Source organism: Tursiops truncatus, chromosome 19, assembly GCF_011762595.2.
Source record: "Tursiops truncatus isolate mTurTru1 chromosome 19, mTurTru1.mat.Y, whole genome shotgun sequence".
Lineage (NCBI taxonomy): Eukaryota > Metazoa > Chordata > Mammalia > Artiodactyla > Delphinidae > Tursiops > Tursiops truncatus.
The window spans coordinates 52,483,574-52,505,068 of record NC_047052.1 but is presented as its reverse complement, the minus strand read 5'-3'; the positions used below and the strand labels follow the sequence as shown (position 1 = coordinate 52,505,068).

Sequence of the window (21,495 nt, the reverse complement as noted above, 5' to 3'; positions counted from 1 at the left end):
ACGCTGCTCTGGCCGTGGATGAGGGCTCAAGCACAGAGCGTCCCTCTGGGTCTGCATCTTCCTCTTCCCTCTCTGTGTTTTCTTTCCCTCGTTTGTGTGCATCTCTTGTTCCTACTCTTTCCTTCGATCTATCTTATCTCTCTGCCTCCCTCTTTCAGGGTCAGCATTCTGGCTTTTCTCATTATGCCACTCTAGGTATGCACGTCCCTGTTTATTTATTTTCCTCTCTCTCGCTTACAATCATCGGTCTCCGACACTATCCCCGCGACCCCCACGGCCCCTGGGGATGTGGCACCCTCTTTCCCCATCTGCGAAGACTTCTTGGAACAGGGACCTGGGGAACCTCCATGAAATCCACCTCTAAAAAGGGTGTTTCGGGCACTGGGAGAAGCCTGTATTCCCGGGCCCCTCCCAGAGCAGGAATCTGGGGCCCAGGTTGGGTGCCAGCCTCACCCAGGGTGTAATTAGGGAGAGGGAAAGGGAGGAGGTAAATCCCTGGGGGGAGGGTGGGGAAAACGGCTCTTCGGGGTTAAAAGGGAGGGCCTGAAAGGGGTCCCTGGGCAGAGGATTACCGGCGGCCCACACGGCAGGACTGAGGCACTTCCCCTCCACGACTCCCAGGTGAGCGGCATGCACCTCACCTTGGTTGGGGTGGGTCGCGAGAGCACAGGTGGGGACCCTCGGGTAGCGGGCAGGAGACTTGTTCCAGCCTTAGTTTCCTTATCTACGGGACGCACTTCGGAGCCTCGAATCCCCAGCCCACCTGTGAAGGTAGGCGAACCCCGAAGCGCTGAGAGGCTGGCAGCCGGGACAGCCCCGGCCAGGAGAGCGCTCCCCTCGGGCGTAGGGAGAGCAGGACGCCAGAGCGCCGTCATTAGGGTATTTGCGCCCATTACGCCTGTTCAGGCCCCGATCGCCCGTCTGCCCACCCCTGCGTTTGTCGGCCGCAAGTTAAACGGGTCCCCGCGGGCTGGGGTGGCCCAGGACGGGCGGACGGGCGTGGCAGGCTGGGGTGTCTGACCCGGCAAGTGTTTTGAACCGTCCCCCGCCCACCCGCACCCCCCCAGCCTAGGTCCTGGCCATGAGACCCTCACACCTCCACCTCTCCGCCGCCTCCGGCCCTTGGGGCCTCGAGAACCTTCTGCTGCCGCTACTGATGGCGCAACTCTGGGGTGAGGCCGGGGACAGGGCTCGGCGGGAGGTGCCGGACACTGGGGGCGATGGCAGAGTGGGCTCTTATCACCAAGCCCCGCACACTTCTCCTCCCCTTGGGACCCCAGCACTCACCCACAGATCCGGAGAAGTCCCGCCCCAAGTCAGACCCGCCCCTCTTCTAGCTCCGCCCTAGGTATCCCGCCCCCTTCACTCTTCCGAGATCCGTACTCCCCCTTTCTCCTCGCCGCGTCCTTTCCCCGCCCCTTCTTACTTCGCCCGATTTTACCCCAAGTCTTGCCTTAAGAGCCCTCTGCCCTCACCCCTTCTTCCGGCGAGTTGCGTTATTCCCACCACTACTTTCACCCACCAGGACCTGCTTTCTATCCCCGCCCCTTTCCGCCCCGCCCACCTTAGCCCCGCCCCTTCTGCCCCGCCTTGTTGCATTCCTGACCTCTTCAAGCTCGCTGCAGCGTCCCTGCTCCTCCAGACCCAACCTGTTAGGTCGCCTTACTCCATTCTTAACCCCGCCTCCTTGCCCTTTCACGCCGTTCTTCTCCGCCCACTTCCATTCAGTTCCTTCAGGATCCCCAATTTCCACGTACACTCTCGGGTTCAGGCTGTGCCCCCCCCGAAGCCCCGTCCCATGGCCCCACTCGGATCCCGCACCCAGTGCTTGCCCTGCTGTCCTGCCTGCTCTGATCTCCACCTCCTTTCTTTCTCCAGTCGCGGAGGCTCTGCAGCTCCCCGGAAACGACACGCACTCGCTCTCCGTGGCCTCCAGCGCCCCTTGCCCTTATAGGTCGCAGCCCTGGCAGGTGTCCCTCTTCAATGGCTTCTGGTTCCACTGCGCCGGCGTCTTGGTGGACAGGAGTTGGGTGCTCACGGCTGCGCACTGCGGGAAAAATAAGTAGGGAGAGCTGCTTAGGGACGCTACGGAGGGGCTGTGGAGGCAGGTCCTGGGGAGGGGGCGGGAAGGGCTGGGGTACTTGAGGGTATGGAACTAACAGCTCGATGTGGGGTCGGCCCTGGAGGGCTTCCTGTAGGAGGAGAGGTGGGCTTGTGCTGTGGCCACGAGGGGGCAGTGTGGTCTTTCTCAGAGTTTCTGGGCCCATCCAGAGCCACTGACCAGCTGATTCTGCTAGGGTTCCATTTAGGTGTAGATAGTTGTTTGCAGCAGACAGAAGCCAGGATCTGGTGTGGTTAGGACTTCAGAACTAAAAGAAATTGTTCATCTCATGAGTCCCCACTGAGGGAGGAAGAAAAGGGTAGGTTTACCAAGGTAGACCCTCTGCCCTCAATTCCTGCAGAACTCAGGGACCCAAACACCTGATCGTGTTTCCCCATGTCCCCCCAGATCAGGTCTCCAGCTCCCTTCTCCCCTACCCACTCCTCCCTCAGACCCAGGAGTCCCAGCCCCCAGGCCCCTCCCCTGCCAGGACCCAAGTGTCTATCCCCACCCCACTGCCTGTACCCTCCTTCCCAGGGACTCAGCCTTCAGTCTCAGTCCCCGTGAAGGCTTTGCATCCATGAGACTCTTCCCTCCCCAGGCCTCTGTGGGCTCGAGTTGGGGATGACCACCTGCTGCTTCCCCAGGGAGAGCAGATCCGCAGGACCTCTCTTCCTATTATCCACCCCAAGTACAAGAACTTGGGCCCCATCCTGCCCAGGCGAACAGATGAGCATGACCTCATGCTGCTGCATCTGGCCATACCCGTTGTGCTGGGGCCTCGAATCCAACCTCTACGCCTGCCCTATCGCTGTGCCCAGCCCGGAGACCAGTGCCAGGTCGCCGGCTGGGGCACCACGGCCTCCCGAAGAGGCAAGAGCTGGGGGCCCTGGGGCCTGTATCTTGGGGAAGGAGGACGAGGGGCCTGGACTCCTGGGCCTGAGGGAGGGGCATTTGGGGGCCTGAAGCCTGTGTTGGGAACAGTCTGGGTATCTGGGCTCCTGGATCCTGGAGGATTGGGGGCCGGACCCCAGGATTACCTGATGTTTTCTCCCATCAGTGAAGTACAAGCGCCTGAGTTGCTCCCGTGTCTCTATCCTGAGCCCTGAGGAGTGTGACGTCTTCTATCCTGGCGTGGTCACCAACAACATGATATGTGCAGGACTCAGCAAGGGTCAGGACCCCTGCCTGGTAGGAACTGGCCAGAGAGGGTCTCTGACTCATGGGAGCAGCATAGGGAGGTTATGGGAAAACAGACATCCCCAACCCCATAGCCACTCCCAGCCCAATTTCATCCCCACGTCCAGCACTATCCCATTCCTACGCCAACATCAACCCCATGTCCAACTCTACCTCCTTGGGTCCACCTTCTCATGCCCAACCCTGTCCCCAAGTCTACTCTCAAGCCAATCCCTAGCCCTAACCCCCTTCCCACCCCATCCTCAACCACATTCCCATCCTCAAGCCATGCCTAAGCCCCTACCTCAGCCCTATCTCTAGATCCAGCTCCATCCCTCACCTACCAAGAACTACAGTCCCAGCTCCATCGACTCTCCATTCTCATCCCCCACCCAATGCCCCCAAACCCCAAGTCCAACTCCATCACAACCCCACCCCACCCCCAACCCCAACCCAGCTCCAACCCTACCCAACACCTCCCTTCCCCATCACTACCCCAGCCCCCAAGTGGCAGCCTTTCCACTGGTGTATTTATTTGATCTCTCCTTCCTCCCACCCCCAGAGTGACTCAGGTGGCCCTCTGGTCTGTGATGAGACCCTTCAGGGCATCCTTTCATGGGGAGTTTACCCCTGCGGCTCTGCTCAGCGTCCAGCTGTCTACACTGAGATCTGCAAATACCGCAACTGGATAGAGAAAACCATCGGCTCCAAGTGACCCAAAGGCCCTGCAACTGCTTCGCCATCTGCCCTCTTCCTCCTTCCTCCCCTCCTTCCCCCGCAGACAGCTGGACTCTCCCCCTGCCCCACTCAAACTTCTGTCACCCATCCACACCTATTAACATCTCTCGTCTTCCCTCATGCCTCCTGCCCACTGCTGTTCTCTGCCCGCGTTGAAGCCAAGATGCAGAACGTGGTGGCAAAGTTTTGTTCATGAGAAACGAGGAAGCCGGTGGTCACTAGTCTCTGAGAGAAGTTATCAATCACCCAACCTGGCTTCCTCCACCACTCCCTGATGTGTGACCTTGGGCAAGCCAAGCGTCTTCTCTGAGCCTCAGTTTCCTCACCTGGAAAATGAGAACAATGAAGTGTGTACCTCATAAACGTGTTATGAAGAGACTATAACGTGTGTAGATTGTTATGGTCATTGTCATGCAAAGTACTAACACGGTGGGTAGTGAGTTCTGATTAAATGGCAACAGGTCCTGGTGGGAATGTGTGGATTTTGTGTCCTGGGGAGAAAAGCACAGGGGTACCCTACCATCCCAACCCCCCATACCATCCCCATCCCCATCCCTCAGGGCTGATGGGAGAATTACATTCCTCACCCTCCTGTCAAGTTCCATGAAGCACCTCTTAACCACTTCCTTCTTCCCTCCCACTGTTTCCCATGTCTGGGTCTACCCAACACCTGTTCCTCCTGTCCCAGGAGGAACTGGGCTGTCTCTGAGTCATCTGGTACCTTCTGTGCCTTCCTGGGGCCACTGGAACTCAAGGGACCTCACCCTGCATCCGTCTCAGCCTCTAAGACCAGAGGACCTCACCCCACTTCAGTTGCTAAGTTTATGCAAAGAAGCCCTCGGAAATTTAGAGGAAATTTTTTGCTTTCTTTGTTAGATCCGTCCCCATCCCCTCACCTACTACCGGCTCCAATTCCAGCTCTACCACGTCTCCATTCTCATTCCCTGATCCAACACCCAGACACCCTAAGTCCAGCTCCATCCCCACCCCCATCCCAAATTGGCTTTGAAATTTTGTCCTGAAAATTGATCCAACACCCAGACACCCTAAGTCCAGCTCCATCCCCACCCCCATCCCAAATTGGCTTTGAAATTTTGTCCTGAAAATTGATCCAACACCCAGACACCCTAAGTCCAGCTCCATCCCCACCCCCATCTCAAATTGGCTTTGAAATTTTGTCCTGAAAATTGGGAGGAGGGCTTCTTGTCCTGTCCCTGAAACTGTCCCTGTGTAAATATTCCCATGCTGGGGGCTATTATACACAAAATCCAGGCAAAGCTAACAGAAGTTTCAGTGTCTCCACTTAGCCCAGACTTTGGAGTGGTAACGTAAGCAGAACACATGCACAGTAGAAATTTTCCATCCAGCACAGGTTGTTTTGTCCACTTGCACACCCCTCCCCCCCTTTTTTTTTGGCGAGGCTTGTGGGATTTTAGTTCCCCGACCAGGGATCAAACCCGGGCCCTTGGCAGTGAGAGCACGGAGCCCTAACTACTTCCCTGTTTCCCCTTTCAAACACCAATTTATTTATTTTAAAATATACTATTTCAGTTTCATTTTATTTATTTTATTTTTAAATATTTAAATATTTCTTTCTTTATTTATGGCTGCGTTGGGTCTTCATTGCTGTGTGTGGGCTTTTTTCAGTTGCTGTGAGCAGGGGGTACTCTTCGTTGCGCAGCCTTCCCATTCCAGTGGCTTCTCTTGTTGCGGAGCACGGGCTCTAGGCGCGTGGGCTTTAGTAGTTGTGGCTCGTGGGCTCAGTAGTTGTGGCACGTAGGCTTTAGAGTGCAGGCTCAGTAGTTGTGGCACACGGGCGTAGTTGCTCTGTGGCATGTGGGATCTTCCCAGACCAAGGCTCAAACCCATGTCCCCTGCACTGGCAGGTGGATTCTTAACCATTGGGCCACCAGGGAAGCCCACACCAATTTATTGAGCACCTGTTGTATGGCAGGCCCGGTGCTGGGCGCTGGGAACACAGTGGTGACCACAAGGTCCCTGCCCCACAGAGCCCACAGGAGATCGGGGCACAGGGTTTGAGCAGAGACTACACAGCTCTCTTCCGCTGACTGTCCCCCCACTCCTATTAGCACACCCAGGAAACATCAGTCAGGCTTATCAGCTGAGTTCATTACGCAAGAATCAGAAGCGAAGTAGGTAGGAACTCAAAAACTCGATTCATTTTTAAAGGTAATTCACCCATTCCTTTAGTCACATCATAAATGTTTACTGAGCCATGTCCTATGCCAGGTCTTAGAGATGAATCAGAGTGAGCCCTACCTTCAGGAAGCTGCTAGTCAGGTCAGGAAGCCTTGCGTTCTTGTCATTTGGGTCTCCATTTAAAGGTCACTTCTTCAAGGAGGCCTTCCAGGATTGCCCTGGCTAAAGGGGTCTCCCCCTGTACTCCTCCTCCCTGGCCACTAATCCATTGCTCTGTTTATTTCTTTTGCAGCACTTGTTATAGCAAAAATGATCTCATTTATCTGTTTACTCCATAATGGTCTGTCCCCTACTTCCCCTCACCCAGTCAATGTGGGCAGGGACTCTGATTAATTCACTGTGGTTTTCTAAGCACCTGGTCTGATGCTTGACACACAGAAGGCATTTAACACATTGTTGAATTAACAAATAACACAAATTGATCAGTGCTCTAACAGAAGGAGGCATAGGGTGCCCCAAGAGGGCCTAAGGACTCCTCCTGAAGGAATCGGGGAAGGCTTCTCAGGTGAGGGGATATATGCATGGGGTTTTAAAGGATCAGTAGGAGTTCACCAGGAAGCAAATACATTTCTGTAACTCACTGTGTGACTTGAGCAAAAAACTTGAATGCTCTCTTTACCACAGTTATCCCCACTATGAAATAGAGATTGGTTAGACCCTTGTGAGAATTAAATGAGAAAGCATACATGAAATGTTTAGCCAACTGCCTGGCACAGAGTAAACAGTCAATAAAGTTAGCAATCAAAATGTTCTATAGGGCTTCCCTGGTGGCGCAGTGGTGGAGAGTCCGCCTGCCGATGCAGGGGACGTGGGTTCGTGCCCCGGTCCAGGAGGATCCCACATGCCGCGGAGCGGCTAGGCCCGTGAGCCATGGCCGCTGAGCCTGCGCGTCCGGAGCCTGTTGCTCCGCAACGGGAGAGGCCACAACAGTGAGAGGCCCGCGTACCGCAAAAAAAAAAAAAAAAAAAAAGTTATATAAAGCGGTTAGTATGACACTTAGCACATAGTGCGTGTTCAGTCCCTGGCCTCGAGGACTTCTCAGTCTGCAGAGGGTATAAGGCAACTGCAGCCATGGATAAAATGTATTATGACGGTGGCAGCGCAGGGCTCTATAGGTGAGGGACAAACATATTTATTGAATGCCTACCACAGTTGTAAGCGCTTCATATGTGTTAACTCACATAATCCTCCCACAACCCCAGTTATTATTGCTACTTAATAGATGGAGCAACTGAGAGAGGTCCAGTGACTTGCCCAAGGTCACACACTTAATAATTACCAGCACTGAGGTTTGGACCCACATGGTCCAGCTCCACAGTCCATGCTCCAAACCACTAAATCATGGTGAGTTGTACACATTCAAGGGGAGCCCAGACCCAGCCTGATAACCAGGCTTACAGCAACAGAAAGTGGAAGAAGCCTGGAAGTGCCCAGGCTGGAAAAGGTGGACTCTGCCTGGAGAAATCAGAGAAGGCTTCCTGGAGGAAGGGGCATTTAGGTTGGATCTTGAAGAATGAGTTGGAGTTCACTGGAAAAAGAAAGATGTGGAGAAAGACATTCACTCATTCAATTAACATCTCCTGAGACCCCCCCCCCCCCACCATGATCCCAGCCCTGAACAGGATGATGTGAGGGACACAGAGATGAGTCAGATCTGGGCTTGGCCCTCCAAGGGCTGCCCATCTGGTGAGAAGGAGGGATGGGGGGAGAGGCAGGAAAGATGAGGTGATGGGAAGGACAGTGGAGGGGAGGAGATGGGTGGAAAAAAACAAGACCATGTTCTCAGGACTTAGCCAAGATATGGTGGCATTAAGAGAATGGGAAAAGTGCTTAGTTCCACCTAGGTTGGGCACCTGGATCCTTGGAGTGGTGAGGATGTGAAAAAGGAAGTAGGTTATCACAAGAATGAGTTAACCCAGCTGGAACCATGCTAGGAGAGGCCTCTGTCCTCGCGGAAAGGGGCCCAAACCCCCAGTGCAGGGAGGGTTCTGTGGGTGTGTACACATGTGCAGCTCTCTTTGTAGTCTCTGCCACTCCAGACAGTGTTTCTGTCTCTCTTTCCTTACCTCCTCCTGCATCCTTCAATGTCTTCGTCCCTCTGTTTTGTTTTGTTTTTCTTTCTCCCTCTTTCCCTGCCTCCCCCCATCCTGCCTTCTTGCTTGTCTTTTTGCTCTGAGTCCTGACTCTTTCTCCCACTCCTTGCCTGATTTCTGGGAGGTCCTTCTATGTAAACCTCCAGCCTGCCCAGTGCCCTGGTCCCAGCCCACTGCAGCTACATTCAAGATAAACTTGCTTCCACCCCAGGACTCCACTTGAGGGATCTTCCTCCTTTCCCTCTTCCTCCTCCAGGCCACAGAATATCCTGTATGTAGATGCTGTAACCAGAAGTCAGGGTTACTCTGGGCTCCTCCCTCTGGTGAACGCCAGAAGGACTATACAACCCAGAGCCCCTCCCCCATTTAGCAGGATCCCTGAGCCCCTCCCCCACTTAGCGGGATTCCCTGATGCTGCAGGCCACCAGCTCATCCTGACAAGTGGTCTCTCTCTGTGCTGTCTTCCTTCCCAAGGCCCCCGGGGAGGAGGCTTCCCCCTCCCCCTGGAGTATTTCCCAGCCCAGATTAATCACCGGGGCGGCCCCAGGGAGGAGGAATATAGTATGATTTACCGTAAAGAAGCACGGACTTGGAGAGCAGGCTCGAGGACCAAAGCACCCTGGAGGTCATGAGGCTGGGATTCATCTGTGCTCTGCTTTCTCTCCTGGAAGGTGAGGTTCCTGCCGTCCTGCCATCATGCTGCGCCTCCATGGCCCCCCGGCGCCCCTCTATCGTGCTCTTTGCCGCCCAGGCGCCCACTCCTGCCCTCTAGGCATCCCAGCATCTGTCCCCAGCCCGCCCAACCTGGCTCTTCACCAACCCTTCTGCCTCTCACCCCCACCCCAGGGCAAAGCTGGGCAGACACCCGAGCCATCGGGGGCAAGGAATGCCGCCCCAACTCGCAGCCCTGGCAGGTCGGGCTCTTCTTCCTCACCCGACTCTTCTGCGGGGCGACCCTCATCAGTGACCGCTGGCTGCTGACAGCTGCCCACTGCCGCAAGCCGTGAGTGACCTGGGCGGGCCACTCTGGTGGGGGGCTGGAGGTCAGGAAAGGGAGAGAGCGCAAGGAGCCTCGTAGAGGAGGGAGGGAGCTGTGGGCAGGAAGAGCCGAGCCTCCATTTCTGTTCCCCAAAGTTCAACTCTTCAGAATGACAAAATGCCCACTCTCCAAATTCTGGCGTCCAGAAGAATCTGTTGCTAAGAGTGTAAGATTTGCAACGTAGACTCTTAGAAGCCTAGACTCTGACCCAGAAAAATCCAGAGTTGTAGAATCCTAAAATCTTGGATCCAGGAGATGTTACATTAGCTTCACTAAATTGTAGAATCCTAGATTCAGAGACTGGTCGACTCTGAGAAGCCTGGAGCAGCGCTGTCCAATGGAAGTATAGCCCCAATCACAGAGGAAAGTTTTAAGTTTTCTAGTAGACACATTAAAAAAGGTAAAAAAGAAATGAGTGCAATTAATTTTAATAATAGATTTAACTTGCCATCTCAAAATATTATTTCAACATGTAATTATCAATTTTTAAATATTTATGAATGACATAGTTTAGTCTTCTTTCTTTTTATACTAAGCCTTCGAAATCAGACATGTATTTTACAAGTACGGCATAGCTCAATTTGGACTAGCCACATTTCAAGTGCTCAATAGTTGTGCTGGATAGCGCAACCCTAGAATCTTAGATTCAAACTGTTCTAGCTAGGTTCACTGAGCACAGAAGCTCACAGTCTTAGCATCTCTGAATTACAGTACCCTAGAATACTGTGATCCGTAGAATTCTAGAATCTTGAACCAAGAGAATTCTAGAAGCTTATATTCATACACGTCTAGAATCTGGTGGATTTAGTATCCCAGCATGCTCTCATTCAAGATTTCTAAAATCCCCAAAGTTTTAACCAAGAGAATTCAAGAGTTTCAAACTATTCGAATCCTAATCCTTACATTTCTAAAATCAAAGATTTCTAGCATTCTAGAATGATGAAATTCTTGCCTTATTATCTCAGAATATTAGAATTCTAGGTTCTTTGTTTCCTCGATTTCATTCAGATAATTTAAAAATCCTAGACATTTACTTATTTCATTGTGGCTGAGCCAGGTCTCAGTTGAGGTATGCGGGATCTTCGTTGCACCATGAGGGATCTTTTTTTTTTTTTAGTTGCAGCATGCAAACTCTTCGCTGTGGCATGCACGTGGGATCTAGTTCCCTGACCAGGGATTAAACCTGGGACCCCTGCACTGTGAGCGTGGAGTCTTAGCCACTGGACCATCAGGGAAGTCCCCCACACCCTAGACTTTTTGATCCAGAGAAATCGAAAACATCAGAATCTCGAATTCATAAGATTCTAGAACTTGAGCCTCCTAGAATTCTAAAATCGTGGATTTCTAAGGTGTTAGAATCTTAGAATTCTAGAATCTTAGATTCTGGGCATTCTAACAGAATTCTAGAATCTACCTGATGCAGAAATCCTTTTTATATTCTCTGGGGAAAGGAGCCATCCCTCCTGTTTGAAGTTCTTCCCTCTAGGAACGAAGCACAGAGGCTATACAGGATGCTGTGTGAGAATTTCCCATCATGCATCACTCTAGGCTGGAGCCTCTTTTAGCTCAGGCCTGGACATCAGGCTAGGAAAACAATGTTCAGATTTCAGCCCCAAAGACAAAGAAAGGGAGAAGCAGAAATATGGAGGTACAAGAGATTCAGGAACAGGGACAAGTTGGGGCTGGGAGGTGGGGTTGGGACTGGTTTCCCAGACACAGAACCAAGGCAACAAGCTGACAGAGAGGGAAAAGGTAGAAATAACACCTCATACTCCTCAAACCCTGAGTTCTCAGTCATTAGTCTCGTCCCTAATGTCAGAGTCAGAGTCTGGGGGATGGACATATAGACCCCTTGAGGGTCCCCAGCTATCCAGGGCATGAACCCAGAGCAGAACAAGTGGAGTTGGACTGGGACTGCAGTGAGAGGGCTTGAGGCCAGACCTCAGGAAGCATTGAGAGATGAGGGATTTGGCAGACAGGAAAAGCCTGAGCCTACAGATGACCCCAACTTGGGGAGTTTCCATATCCCACCCCTTCCATACACACACACCAAAACACAGAGAGCCACTCCCTACGGAAACCACCAGATCTGTGAGGGCGGGGGGGGGGGTCTGTGTTTGGGTGGTAGGTGGAGCCTTCACCTGTCTCCATGGTTCCAGGGGACTCAGGTCACCACTAAGGCTCCAGGTGGGGCAGAGAGGAAGGTGGTTTACTTGACATGGGGCTAGGAAGAGGTGTGAGCTTTTGGGGAGAGGTACAAAGTTAGAGGCAGACAAAGAGATGGAGTAGGAAGCAGGGGCCCAGAGTGGGTGTGTGGCTTGTGGAGAGTCACATAGCATCCTGGTGGACAGAAGAAAGAGGACAGGGGCTGAGAAGGCACCTCACCTTATCCCACCTTGACCTCTGGGACCTGTCCAACAGGTTTCTGTGGGTCCGACTCGGGGAGCACCACCTCTGGAAATGGGAGGGTACAGAGCAGCTGTTCTGGGCCACAGACTTCTTCCCTCATCCTGGGTTCAACAAGGACCTCAGTGCCCACGACCACAATGATGACATCATGCTGATTCGTCTGCCCAGGAAGGCATTACTGGGACCTGCCGTGCAGCCCCTCAAACTCAGCCGGACCTGCGTCTCCCCAGGCACCCAGTGCCTAATCTCAGGCTGGGGGGCCACATCCAGTCCTAAGGGTACAGCCTTGTCCACCACACACACCCTATGTTTCATGCCAGGGCTCTGAATCCCCTCTCTTTTTCTGTCTCTGCTTTTTCATCTCTATGTTCTATCTATCCATATATTTCATCAGATCTAAATGCTATAAATTACAAGATGCATCATTATTCTACTACCCGCTAAAAACGAGAAAAGGAAAAAAGGTCCCATCTATCCTTGTATGACATCGTTTACGGGAAGGCACATCCTGATTTCAGAGATGTTCAAATGTGAAAATATATGCATCTTAGAATTGAAATAAGGTCTACGCCACTCAGGATCACAAATCAGCAAATCCGTCAGTCAAATTTGGCCTCCCACAGCAGTACTGGTTTTCAAAATGTCTTGAAAAAAAAAAAAAACCCTCAGTTTGCTGCTGCCAACATTTAAAACCTGAGAGAGTTTACATCAAAGCCAAGTTTCTGGATTCGCTTAAAAAATTCAAGACTGGCAATGCTGGGTTCATATTTCTAAAATAATGACCATGGTTGGGCAGAACCAGTGGAGGCTGCCCCCTTCAAACAAGATACAGGTTCTGTGGTCCACTGCAGTTACCCCCAAGGGCTGCTGTTTCCCTACAAGGCCCCCTCCCCCCACTTTCCCTCTATTTCTATCTAGTCTCTCTACATCTGTATCTCTGTCTCTGTCAGTGACCATCTCCCTATAAATGTCTCCTCCCCTTTCTCTCACTGCTTTCTCCCTGGATATCTCTGGGTCTGTTTCTCCCTATTTCTTCACTTCCTCCTCTGAGAATCTCTTTCCCCTTAAGAGGTCTCTATCTCCTGCCAAGGTCCCTCTTTTTCTCTGGGCGAGTTATATCCGTCTCTCTCCTTGTCTCTTGACTCTCTGCGTCTCTCTCTCTCTCTCTCTGGCCCTCTCCCCATCGTGTCCATCTGTTTCTCTTCCATGCTGTGGTTCTGTCGCTTTGTCACTTTCTCTTGTTTTTGTCTTGGGAGTCTTACGCTGTGGCCCCGTGGGTCCCTCTTAGGGAAGGGGGGGGGAGGTGCTGAGTGTGATGGAAACAGCTGTTGATCCTTTATGCACCTCCTTCCCCAACAGTGCAGTACCCACTCACCCTGCAGTGTGCGACCATTAGCATCCTGGAGCCCAAGCTCTGCCAACGGGCATATCCAGGCCACATCTTGTACCGCATGCTCTGTGCCGGCCTTTGGGAGGGCGGCCGGGGCCCCTGCCAGGTGAGACCTCCTCTGGGAAGGAGAGGGATGGGTATCCTGCGGGGATTCCAGGGTCCTGGGGGAGAAGGGAGTTGGGGCCCCAGACTTCCTGGATCAGAGCAAGGAAGGAGCTGGGAAACCTGGGTCGTGGGAGGGGGTGGGACCAGGGCCAGGATTCCTGGATCTAAAGGAGGAGGGGACTGGGGGTTGGACTCTATGTCCTGGGGAAGGAGCTGTCCACAATGCTAGGTCCTAGGGGGAGGTGGGGGCTATGAGCCTTTACTCCTGGGTCTGAGGGAGGAGGGACTGGAGACCTGGACTCCTGAGTGTTGTAGGAGGAGGGAAGTGGGAGCTTCCTGAGAGGGAGAAAGCGCCTTGTGTCATGTCCTGAGTAGACTGGCCTAACAGTTTCTCTGCTCTTCTTCTGCGCACAGGGTGACTCTGGGGGCCCCCTGGTTTGCAATGGGGCCCTGGCGGGTGTGGTGTCTGGGGGCTCGGAGCCCTGCTCCAGACCCCAGCGCCCTGCTGTCTATACTAGTGTGTGCCGCTACCTGGACTGGATTCGAAAAACCATGGAGGACAACTGAGACCGCGCATCTTAGAGGAAAGGAGGGTGGACGCAGGGTAGGAGGGTTTGCAAGACTCCAGCCTCAACGGTCTCCGCCTTTGGCTTCGGCTGGTCTGGAGACGCCTTCTGGGTATTCAAGTTCCCAGCTTCCGGATATTCAGACCCCGGCCCCCGCGAACTATAGAGCCGCGCCCCCTTGAGAGGAGAGACACCTTCGCCCCTCTTGGCCCCGTATCTATGACGTCACCAGAACTGCCACAGCCCCCATGGAATGCCATCACCTTCGGCTCTACCGCAGTAAAGACATCCACTGAATAGCTCCTCCCTTCCGAGCTTTGGCCAATGAGATTTCCCCTCTGGACGCCACCCCCTGTGGCCACGCCTCCTTCGTCATAGATCCAGCCTCGTGACTTCACGGGAGGGTAGCTTCCTCCACGTGGAACTCAGGCAGTGTGTCTCTGCCCAGCTCTGGCCCGTTCTAGGCGTGTCCAGGGTTTGAATCCTGGCGGGGGCCTGACCGGGCGAAGTTGGGAGAGATTCTCTGTCCCCTCCGATCCAAGGGACAGAGAATTTTACGTTAAACGTGAGGAGGCGTGCCTTCCTACCGCCTGTTTTGTGAGCTAAAGGATGGGGAACGGCTGGGCGGCGGAGGGCAGAGAGGGAACCACCACCGCGTTGCAATTCCCCATAAGCCCCGAGTAGGTCCTGCCTAAGTCTGTCTCCATCAGCCCTACTGCAGCAAGGCTCCTGGGTTCTGCTTGGGCTGGTCCCATCGCCCCCAGGGGAAACCAGGTCACAGCGCCTCCCAAACCTGCCTTTCCGGAATCTGCCAATCCGCCCTCAGAAGTCAGGACCAAGAAGACTGGCTTGTCTTCCATTCCAGGTTACTGACAGCCCCCTCCTCCCACAAAAACCCAGGCTCCAAATTACTCCTTCCAAAAAGACTTAAGAATACAGCTGCCAGCCCCTCCTCCCTCAGACCTCAAATCCGGGCCTCCATCCCCCTCCTCCCTCAGACCCAGCAGTCCCGGGCCCCAGCCCCCTCCCCGCTCAGAGCCAGGAGTCCAGGACCCCAGTCCCATCCTCCCTCAGCTCCAGGAGTCAGGGGCCCTCACCCCCTCTTTGCTCTGACCAGGATATCTGGGCCCCCCAGCCATTTCTGTTTCGCTCCCAGCCCTCAAGAGTTAGCGATTCCATAGTGGCTGTTATCAATTTACAAGCATGGGCGCCAAGGGGGAAGAGGGGAGGGTGGTGGGATGAACTGGAAGATTGGGATTGACATATATATGCTAATCTGTATAAAACAGATAACCAATGAGAACCTGCTGTAGAAATGAACACAATATTGTAAAACAACTATACCCCAATTAAAAAAGAAAAAGTTGGAGATTCCAGCCCCTCCTCCCTCAAGAGTCTCCGCTCAGCCCCTGAGCCTCTCCTCGCTCATAACCAGGGATCCAGTTCCCTGCTGCTCCGCCGGCCCCCGAGTGGGAGGAGCTGGGTTAGGAGGCTGGTGGTCCCAGTTAAGAGGCTCCAGAGTCTGTACAGGCAGGCAGAGCTGAAGTTCGGGGTGCTCTTCCTCCGGATCCGAATCAGTAGGTAACCCCGCCCCCCGAGTTCTGTAAGGTGAGAGGCCAGAGTTCTCAGACACAGGCATCAGGGCCCTGAGGTCTCTCCTCCAGGGCCCAGGACCTCAGCCTCAGATCCCTTCCTCCTTCGAGGCCCAGGAATCCGCACCCCAGCCCCTGCTCTCCAAGACTGAGGAGTCCCAGCTCCCAGTTCCCTTTCCCTTCAGACCTGGGCGTCTGGGATCCTAACTCCCTCCTTCCTCGGAATGTAGGAATCCAGCCCCTGAGCTCCCAGCCCCTCACATTCAGGAATCTGGGGCCCCATCCCGTTCTTCAGAGCCAGGGATCTGGGTCCCCAGCCCCTTCCTCCAGCGGGACCCAGAAGCACTACTCCAGAAGCTCTGCTTCCTCTGCAATCCCAAGACCCCTGGGGTCTCAGCCCTGTCCTGTCTGTCTCCCGGACCCCACCATGGGACATCCCACAGCTGCTGCAGAGTCTGGATCTAGATGTTCCCGCTCTTGCCGTTGGAATCCCGGGCAGGTGGGGGGCGGAGGGGGGGCCCGGAAGTCATCCGTGGAGCACCTGAGCCTGTGGGAATTCCATGGTGGTGGCTAAGAGGGTGCATGTGGTGGCATGTGGGGAGATGGGAAGTGCGCAATTACGTGTGGGAGCTTCTGCGGCATGGCTGGAGGCACGGGGCACGCGGCAGCAGGTAGGAATGTGTTGAGTTCTGCTGGTATCGCATGAGTGCACTGAGCCGGCAGGACTGCCTGCTTAGGGGCACAGATACACACAGGAGTATACGGGGCCTGTGGACACATGCTCAGCTGTGTGACTCTGTGTGTGATGACTCATGGGCTTCCATGAGTGTACACGTGTATCTGTGTAGCAGCAAGTGCAAGCTGGGAGGCAAACACCGGAGGGGGGGTGTGTGTGTATCTGTTTGAAACCACAGTGGTTTTCCTGGCCCCTGCACTGACCCAGTGGATGGTGATCCAACCCTCTCTCTCCTGCTGCAGGACACTTGAGAGCACAGGAGACCGAGGTGCTGGAGGGCCAGGAGTGCAGGCCCCGTTACCAGCCCTGGCAGACGGCCTTTCTCCAGGGTGTCCAGCTAATATGTGGGGATGTTCTCATAGATGACCACTGTATCCTCACAGCAGCCCACTGTGGATTCCGGGGGCAGAGGTGGGCTGGAGCCTGGGGCAAGAGGGGCCTGGGGCTTTGCCTCAGGAGGCGAGAGCTGGGGACTGGGTCTCCAAGAATGGAGGTCTGAGAGAAGAGGGGACCTGGACTCCTGGGTCTTAGAGAGGAGGGGGCTGGGAGCGCTTATCCCTGCCTGGCTCCCGAACTACCCCCATCATTACAGGAACTACACAGTCCGCCTGGGAGATCACGGTCTGCAGAATGAAGATGGGTCAGAACAAGAAACAGCTGTGGCTCAGTCCATCCCACACCCCTGCTACAACAGCAGCAACAAGGACCACAACCATGATCTGCTGCTCATTTGACCATGTGAACGGGCATCCCTGGGGCCCAAAGTGAAGCCCATCAACCTGGCAGATCACTGCCCTCAAGTTGGCCAGAAGTGCACCATCTCAAGCTGGAGCTCTGTCACCAGCCCCCAAGGTAGTGGGAGGGAGAGGAGAAGCTGGTTGGCCCAGTGGACCCCAAGCCATTGGCAAAGCTTTGCCTGTAGAGTAGATAAAGAAAGGGAAGTGATTGTGATGTTGAAGTTCACGAGTGGTCCATGTTAGAAACCTTAAAGACCAGAATATTAACAGGAGTGGTGGGAGAAAGGAAACAAATGAACAGGTTGCTAACAGGGCTCAAAAGAGTGGATGGATGAATGAATGAGTGGATGGATGAATGCATCCCTCCCTTAAGGTGGAGAGTTATGAGACCTTTTATGGGTACAGGATTTTACGTAGTCTTCACAACAGACCTAGGATACGTGGGCTCCTCGGTGGCCCAGGAAAACAGGCTCCCTCTTCTCCCTCCTGAACCCAAGATTCCTCGCCCCAGATCCCCTCACACCCAGGAGTCCAGGCCTTTCCTCCTCCAGGACTCACAGTCTAGGTCCCCAGCTCCCTCCTCGCTCTGGACCCACAGGTCTGGACCTCCATGGAGGTCCTCCCTCTGGGGCTTCAGGGCTCAGGTAGCCCCTTGCTCTGCTTCACAGTGAAAAAACCGGGGCTCAGCTCCGAGAGGTGATGTGGTTCGTCAGGAAAGCAAAGTCAAGATTCAGGTCCCTGCCTGTCTGACTCCTAAGAAGACAATGGGATGCTGTGGAAACCTAGCTGCTCACGAATCAGGCAGGTCATTTCAAACCATGGCTCTGCCCCTTTTCTCTGGGCAAGTCCCTTCCCACCTCTTGTCCTCACTTTCCTCCTCTACAAAACTGGGATAATTATCCAAGAGACTTTTAAGCTCCATGAGGGCTCAGGTTATATCTATTTGCTTCACTGTGTGTTCCTAGTGCCCAGGGTGGTGACTGGTGTACGGTATGTGTTCAATAAACATTTGTTGAAAGCATGCATGGATGAAAGAATGAAAGCATTCCTCCTTCAAAGAGCTGTTGTGAGGGTTAAATGAGATTGTGGGCCTATACCTTCTGGCACATAGAGGCACCAGATAGAATTTTTTCCCTCTCAAGTCTATTCTTCAAAGGTTAATAAGAAAGATTAACAATTCAGCACTTATTTTGTGAGCATCTGATAGGCCCCCAGGTACTGTAGTGTACAAAGCCATGTGGAGTTGCATGCTAGGTGGGGAAATAGACAATAAACAAATACATGTAAAATGAAATATTAGGTACAGTCAAGTGCTATAATGGAATATCATGGGGGGAAGAGAATAGGGAGTGATGGAGATGTGGTGTTTTGGGGTTTTTTTAAGGTTTTTTTTTTTGATATGGACCATTTTTTGGAAAGTCTTTATTGAAGTTGTTACTTTATGTTTTGGTTTTTTTTGGCCCTGAGGCATGTGGGATCTTAGCTCCCCGACCAGAGATCAAACCCACACCCTCTGCATTGGAAGAAGTCTTAACTACCGGACTGCCAGGGAAGTCCCGAGATGTGCTGTGTTCATTAGAATAGTCAGGGAAGGCTTCTAGGAAGAGGTGATATTTGGAAGAAGTAGGATTTAGCTGAGATTGAAGACCTGGTGGTCTGGGAATGGAAAGATTAGAAAGGGTCAGAGGTGTCCCAAGGGGACACCGTAATTTGAAAATAACTCAGGGCAAGAAACGAAAGGTAGGGTCCAAAGGTCCTGCTTTAGGTGGAGAAAAAGAAACAGCAGGGGCCATGGCTTTGTTTCATGTGGTGAGAAGTGATGTGCCCTGTGAAATGTGTCAGAAAACCCTGTGCAGGGGGCTTCCCTGGTGGCACAGTGGTTAAAAATCCGCCTGCCAATGCAGGGGACACGGGTTCAAGCCCTGGTCCGGGAAGATCCCACATGCCGCAGAGCAACTAAGCCCGAGAGCCACAACTACTGAGCCCACGTGCTACAACTGATCCCACGTGCCACAACTACTGAGCCCGCATGCCACAACTACTGAAGCCCCCATGCTTAGAGCCTGGCTCCGCAACAAGAGAAGCCCCGGCTCGCCACAACTAGAGAAAACCCACACACAGCAACCAAGACCCAATGCAGCCAAAAATAAATAAAATAAATAAATTTTAAAAAAATAAAAAAAAATAAAAAAAAAAAAAAAAAAACCCTGTGCAGCTGTGGATACACAGAAGGGAGGTTAGCTACAGACAGGGATGGAGGGGAAAGGGTTGCTGTCTCTGGGAACTTGCAACCTCTGCCCCCTCAGAGAATTTTCCTGACACCCTCAACTGCACAGAAGTAGAAATTATTCCTCAGAAGCAGTGTGAAGATGCCTACCCTGGGCAAGTCACAGATAGTATGGTCTGTGCAAATGAAAGCAGTGGGGCTGATACATGCCAGGTGAGTGACTTCTGAAACCCTCTTCTTCCCTCATTCGCCCTGTAGAGACTGGAGGCTTGGCAGTGGGGTGATCCCCAAGAGTCAGCACCCCTAACTCTACAGAGGGGGAAGCAGGTTCAGAGAAGGCACACTCTCCCTGCAGGTGACACAGCACAGGAATCAGAATAATTGAATTGTCCTTGTTGTTTTCTTGGGAACGCTTGTCTGCAGGGTGGGGTGCAGGGACAAGGTGGGGATTAAAGGGAGTGAGAGGATAAGTCCGTGAAGGAAAGAGTCTGCGTCTAGAGGGTGCGCAAGCTCCCTGCCCTATTTCTCAGTGTCAGTGCCTGGAATCTGTGCTGACTTTACCGATGATCAGGTAGTCAGCTGTTTTTCTTCGAGTCCTGACTGGGTTCCCTAGCATGATTGCTTTCTCCTATGATTGGTTCCTTGGGGAGCAGTGCTGTCTTCCCAGCTGGCCACGGAACGGCGCCACTGACTTCAATGCTCCCTCAGTGAACTCCCCAACCCCAAGGTGACACATCTTGAGATTTGCCGTAGATATAACACTCTCTTTCCTATTGGCTGCAACTTCAGTCCTCACGGCTCCCCTTGGATTTGTCCCCTTCATGGAAGCCCCGCCCCCTTTGCTTATGATTGGTCCCTTAGAGTCAGGGACAGCTGCTGCAGCACAGCAAGATACCAGTTCTCAGGTGTGATCATGAGCTGGAAGATGAGTCATCTGGCAAAGGATCAGGACATAAGTCTGTGTGCAAAGGAAGTATGAAGCTGGGTGTCTGGGTGGGACCAAACCCAAAGGGCACGAGAGGACTGGGGATTTGGGGCTCTCGTCAACGTGGGGGCATGCATCATTAATAACAAGGCTATGGGGTTCCGAGTTCATTTTTAACCAAAAGAGATTCTGAGCATATGTGACAGTGTCCCAGGGAAAAGTCCTTCTCAGACTGTGGGTTTGTACAATGGTTAGACTATGGGCAATCCTCAGCATTCGAATTCTGACCCTTCTGCCTCCTGAGCCGTTGATTTTGCACGAGGGTTCTACCTTCTTTTAAACTTCCCTTTTTTCATCTGTAAAATGGGGAAGACAGTCCTCGCTTGGTCCCATGAGACGCATAGACAGGTGGTTTGCAGAGCATCCGACACATCACATGGTAGATGCGTAAGGAATGGAAGCTGCCTCGTTCCTGGTAGGATGAGGTAAGGCAGCCCATATTATTTCATTCTTTCACTTGCCTTGAGAAGTAGATTTTGCTTTCCTCCACTTTAGAGAGGGGCAAAGTGAGGCTGGGAAAAATTAAATCACTTACCTGAGATCACGAGGAGGGCACCTAGGGTTGGTGAAACCTGGGTTTGTTTGACTTGTGAAGTCAAGTTCTTCCTATCACGCCCTGTGGCTGAATGGCTCAGGGAACAAGGAATGACGGGGCTGTTGACTGATCTGTGGATGACAGCGCTTTGCCAACCAGTATTTATTTAAGTACCTCCTACACTCCCTGGTTTGGGCTGGGTGCTTATAAAAACACCTTTGAACACCAGACACATTCCCTCTGCTTGTGAAGACCAGTGTTTAGCAATAAAGTCAGATTAAATAGTCAAGAACACGGAAGGACAGGGACTTCCCTGGTGGTGCAATGGTTAAGACTCCACACTCCCAATGCAGGGGGCCCAGGCTTGATCCCTGGCCCGGGAACTAGATCCCACATGCATGGCACAACTAAGGAGCCTGCCTGCTGCAACTAAGACCCAACACGACCAAAAATCCCCACAACAACAGAAAGACAGACTTCCCTGGTGGCACAGTGGATAAGAATCCGCCTGCCAACGCAGGGGACATGGGTTCTATCCCTGGTCCGGGAAGATCCCACATGCTGCGGAGTAACTAAGCCTGTACGCCAAAACTACTGAGCCCACATGCCACAACTACTGAAGCCCACGCTCCTAGAGTCCGTGCTCCACAACAAAGAGAAGCCACTGCAACGAGAAGCCTGAGCACCGCAATAAAGAGCAGCCCCTTCTCGCCACAACTAGAGAAAGTCTGTGCGCAGCAACAAAAACCCAAAGCAGCCAAAATAAATAAAAAATTAAATCTTAGGGCTTCCCTGGTGGCGCAGTGGTTGAGAATCTGCCTGCCAATGCAGGGGACACGGGTT

General features: G+C 53.0%; 3 protein-coding genes across 6 annotated transcripts; all 3 read left to right on the top strand.

Annotated features, from left to right (window-relative positions):
- The first annotated feature begins 476 nt into the window (after positions 1-476).
- KLK10 (kallikrein related peptidase 10) lies at positions 477-4,482 on the top strand. 3 transcript variants are annotated; one of them, XM_033845637.2, is made up of 6 exons: positions 477-621; positions 1,068-1,172; positions 1,879-2,062; positions 2,703-2,974; positions 3,162-3,292; positions 3,843-4,482. In XM_033845637.2, exons 2-6 carry the CDS (start codon positions 1,082-1,084, stop codon positions 3,993-3,995), a joined length of 831 nt encoding a protein of 276 aa, XP_033701528.1. In that variant the 5' UTR covers positions 477-621; positions 1,068-1,081; the 3' UTR covers positions 3,996-4,482. The 3 variants fall into 3 exon arrangements, with proteins under 3 accessions (XP_033701528.1, XP_033701529.1, XP_033701527.1); XM_033845638.2 differs by lacking the exon at positions 477-621 and adding an exon at positions 628-771; XM_033845636.2 differs by lacking the exon at positions 477-621 and adding an exon at positions 635-879.
- Positions 4,483-8,754: 4,272 nt separating this feature from the next.
- LOC101333978 (kallikrein-9) lies at positions 8,755-15,216 on the top strand. 2 transcript variants are annotated; one of them, XM_004324222.4, is made up of 5 exons: positions 8,778-9,002; positions 9,178-9,334; positions 11,792-12,057; positions 13,139-13,275; positions 13,689-15,216. In XM_004324222.4, the coding sequence occupies exons 1-5, from the start codon at positions 8,960-8,962 to the stop codon at positions 13,839-13,841; spliced, it is 756 nt and encodes a 251-aa protein (XP_004324270.1). In that variant the 5' UTR covers positions 8,778-8,959; the 3' UTR covers positions 13,842-15,216. The 2 variants fall into 2 exon arrangements, with proteins under 2 accessions (XP_019782852.1, XP_004324270.1); XM_019927293.3 differs by lacking the exon at positions 13,689-15,216 and having other exon boundaries at positions 8,755-9,002; positions 13,139-13,672.
- On the top strand, positions 14,060-19,110 carry LOC101335023 (kallikrein-8). Its single transcript, XM_019927419.3, is given in 3 exon segments — positions 14,060-14,119; positions 16,284-16,579; positions 16,761-19,110. Coding segments are annotated over 3 exon segments (744 nt in total). The 3' UTR covers positions 17,149-19,110.
- The last annotated feature ends 2,385 nt before the right edge of the window (positions 19,111-21,495 follow it).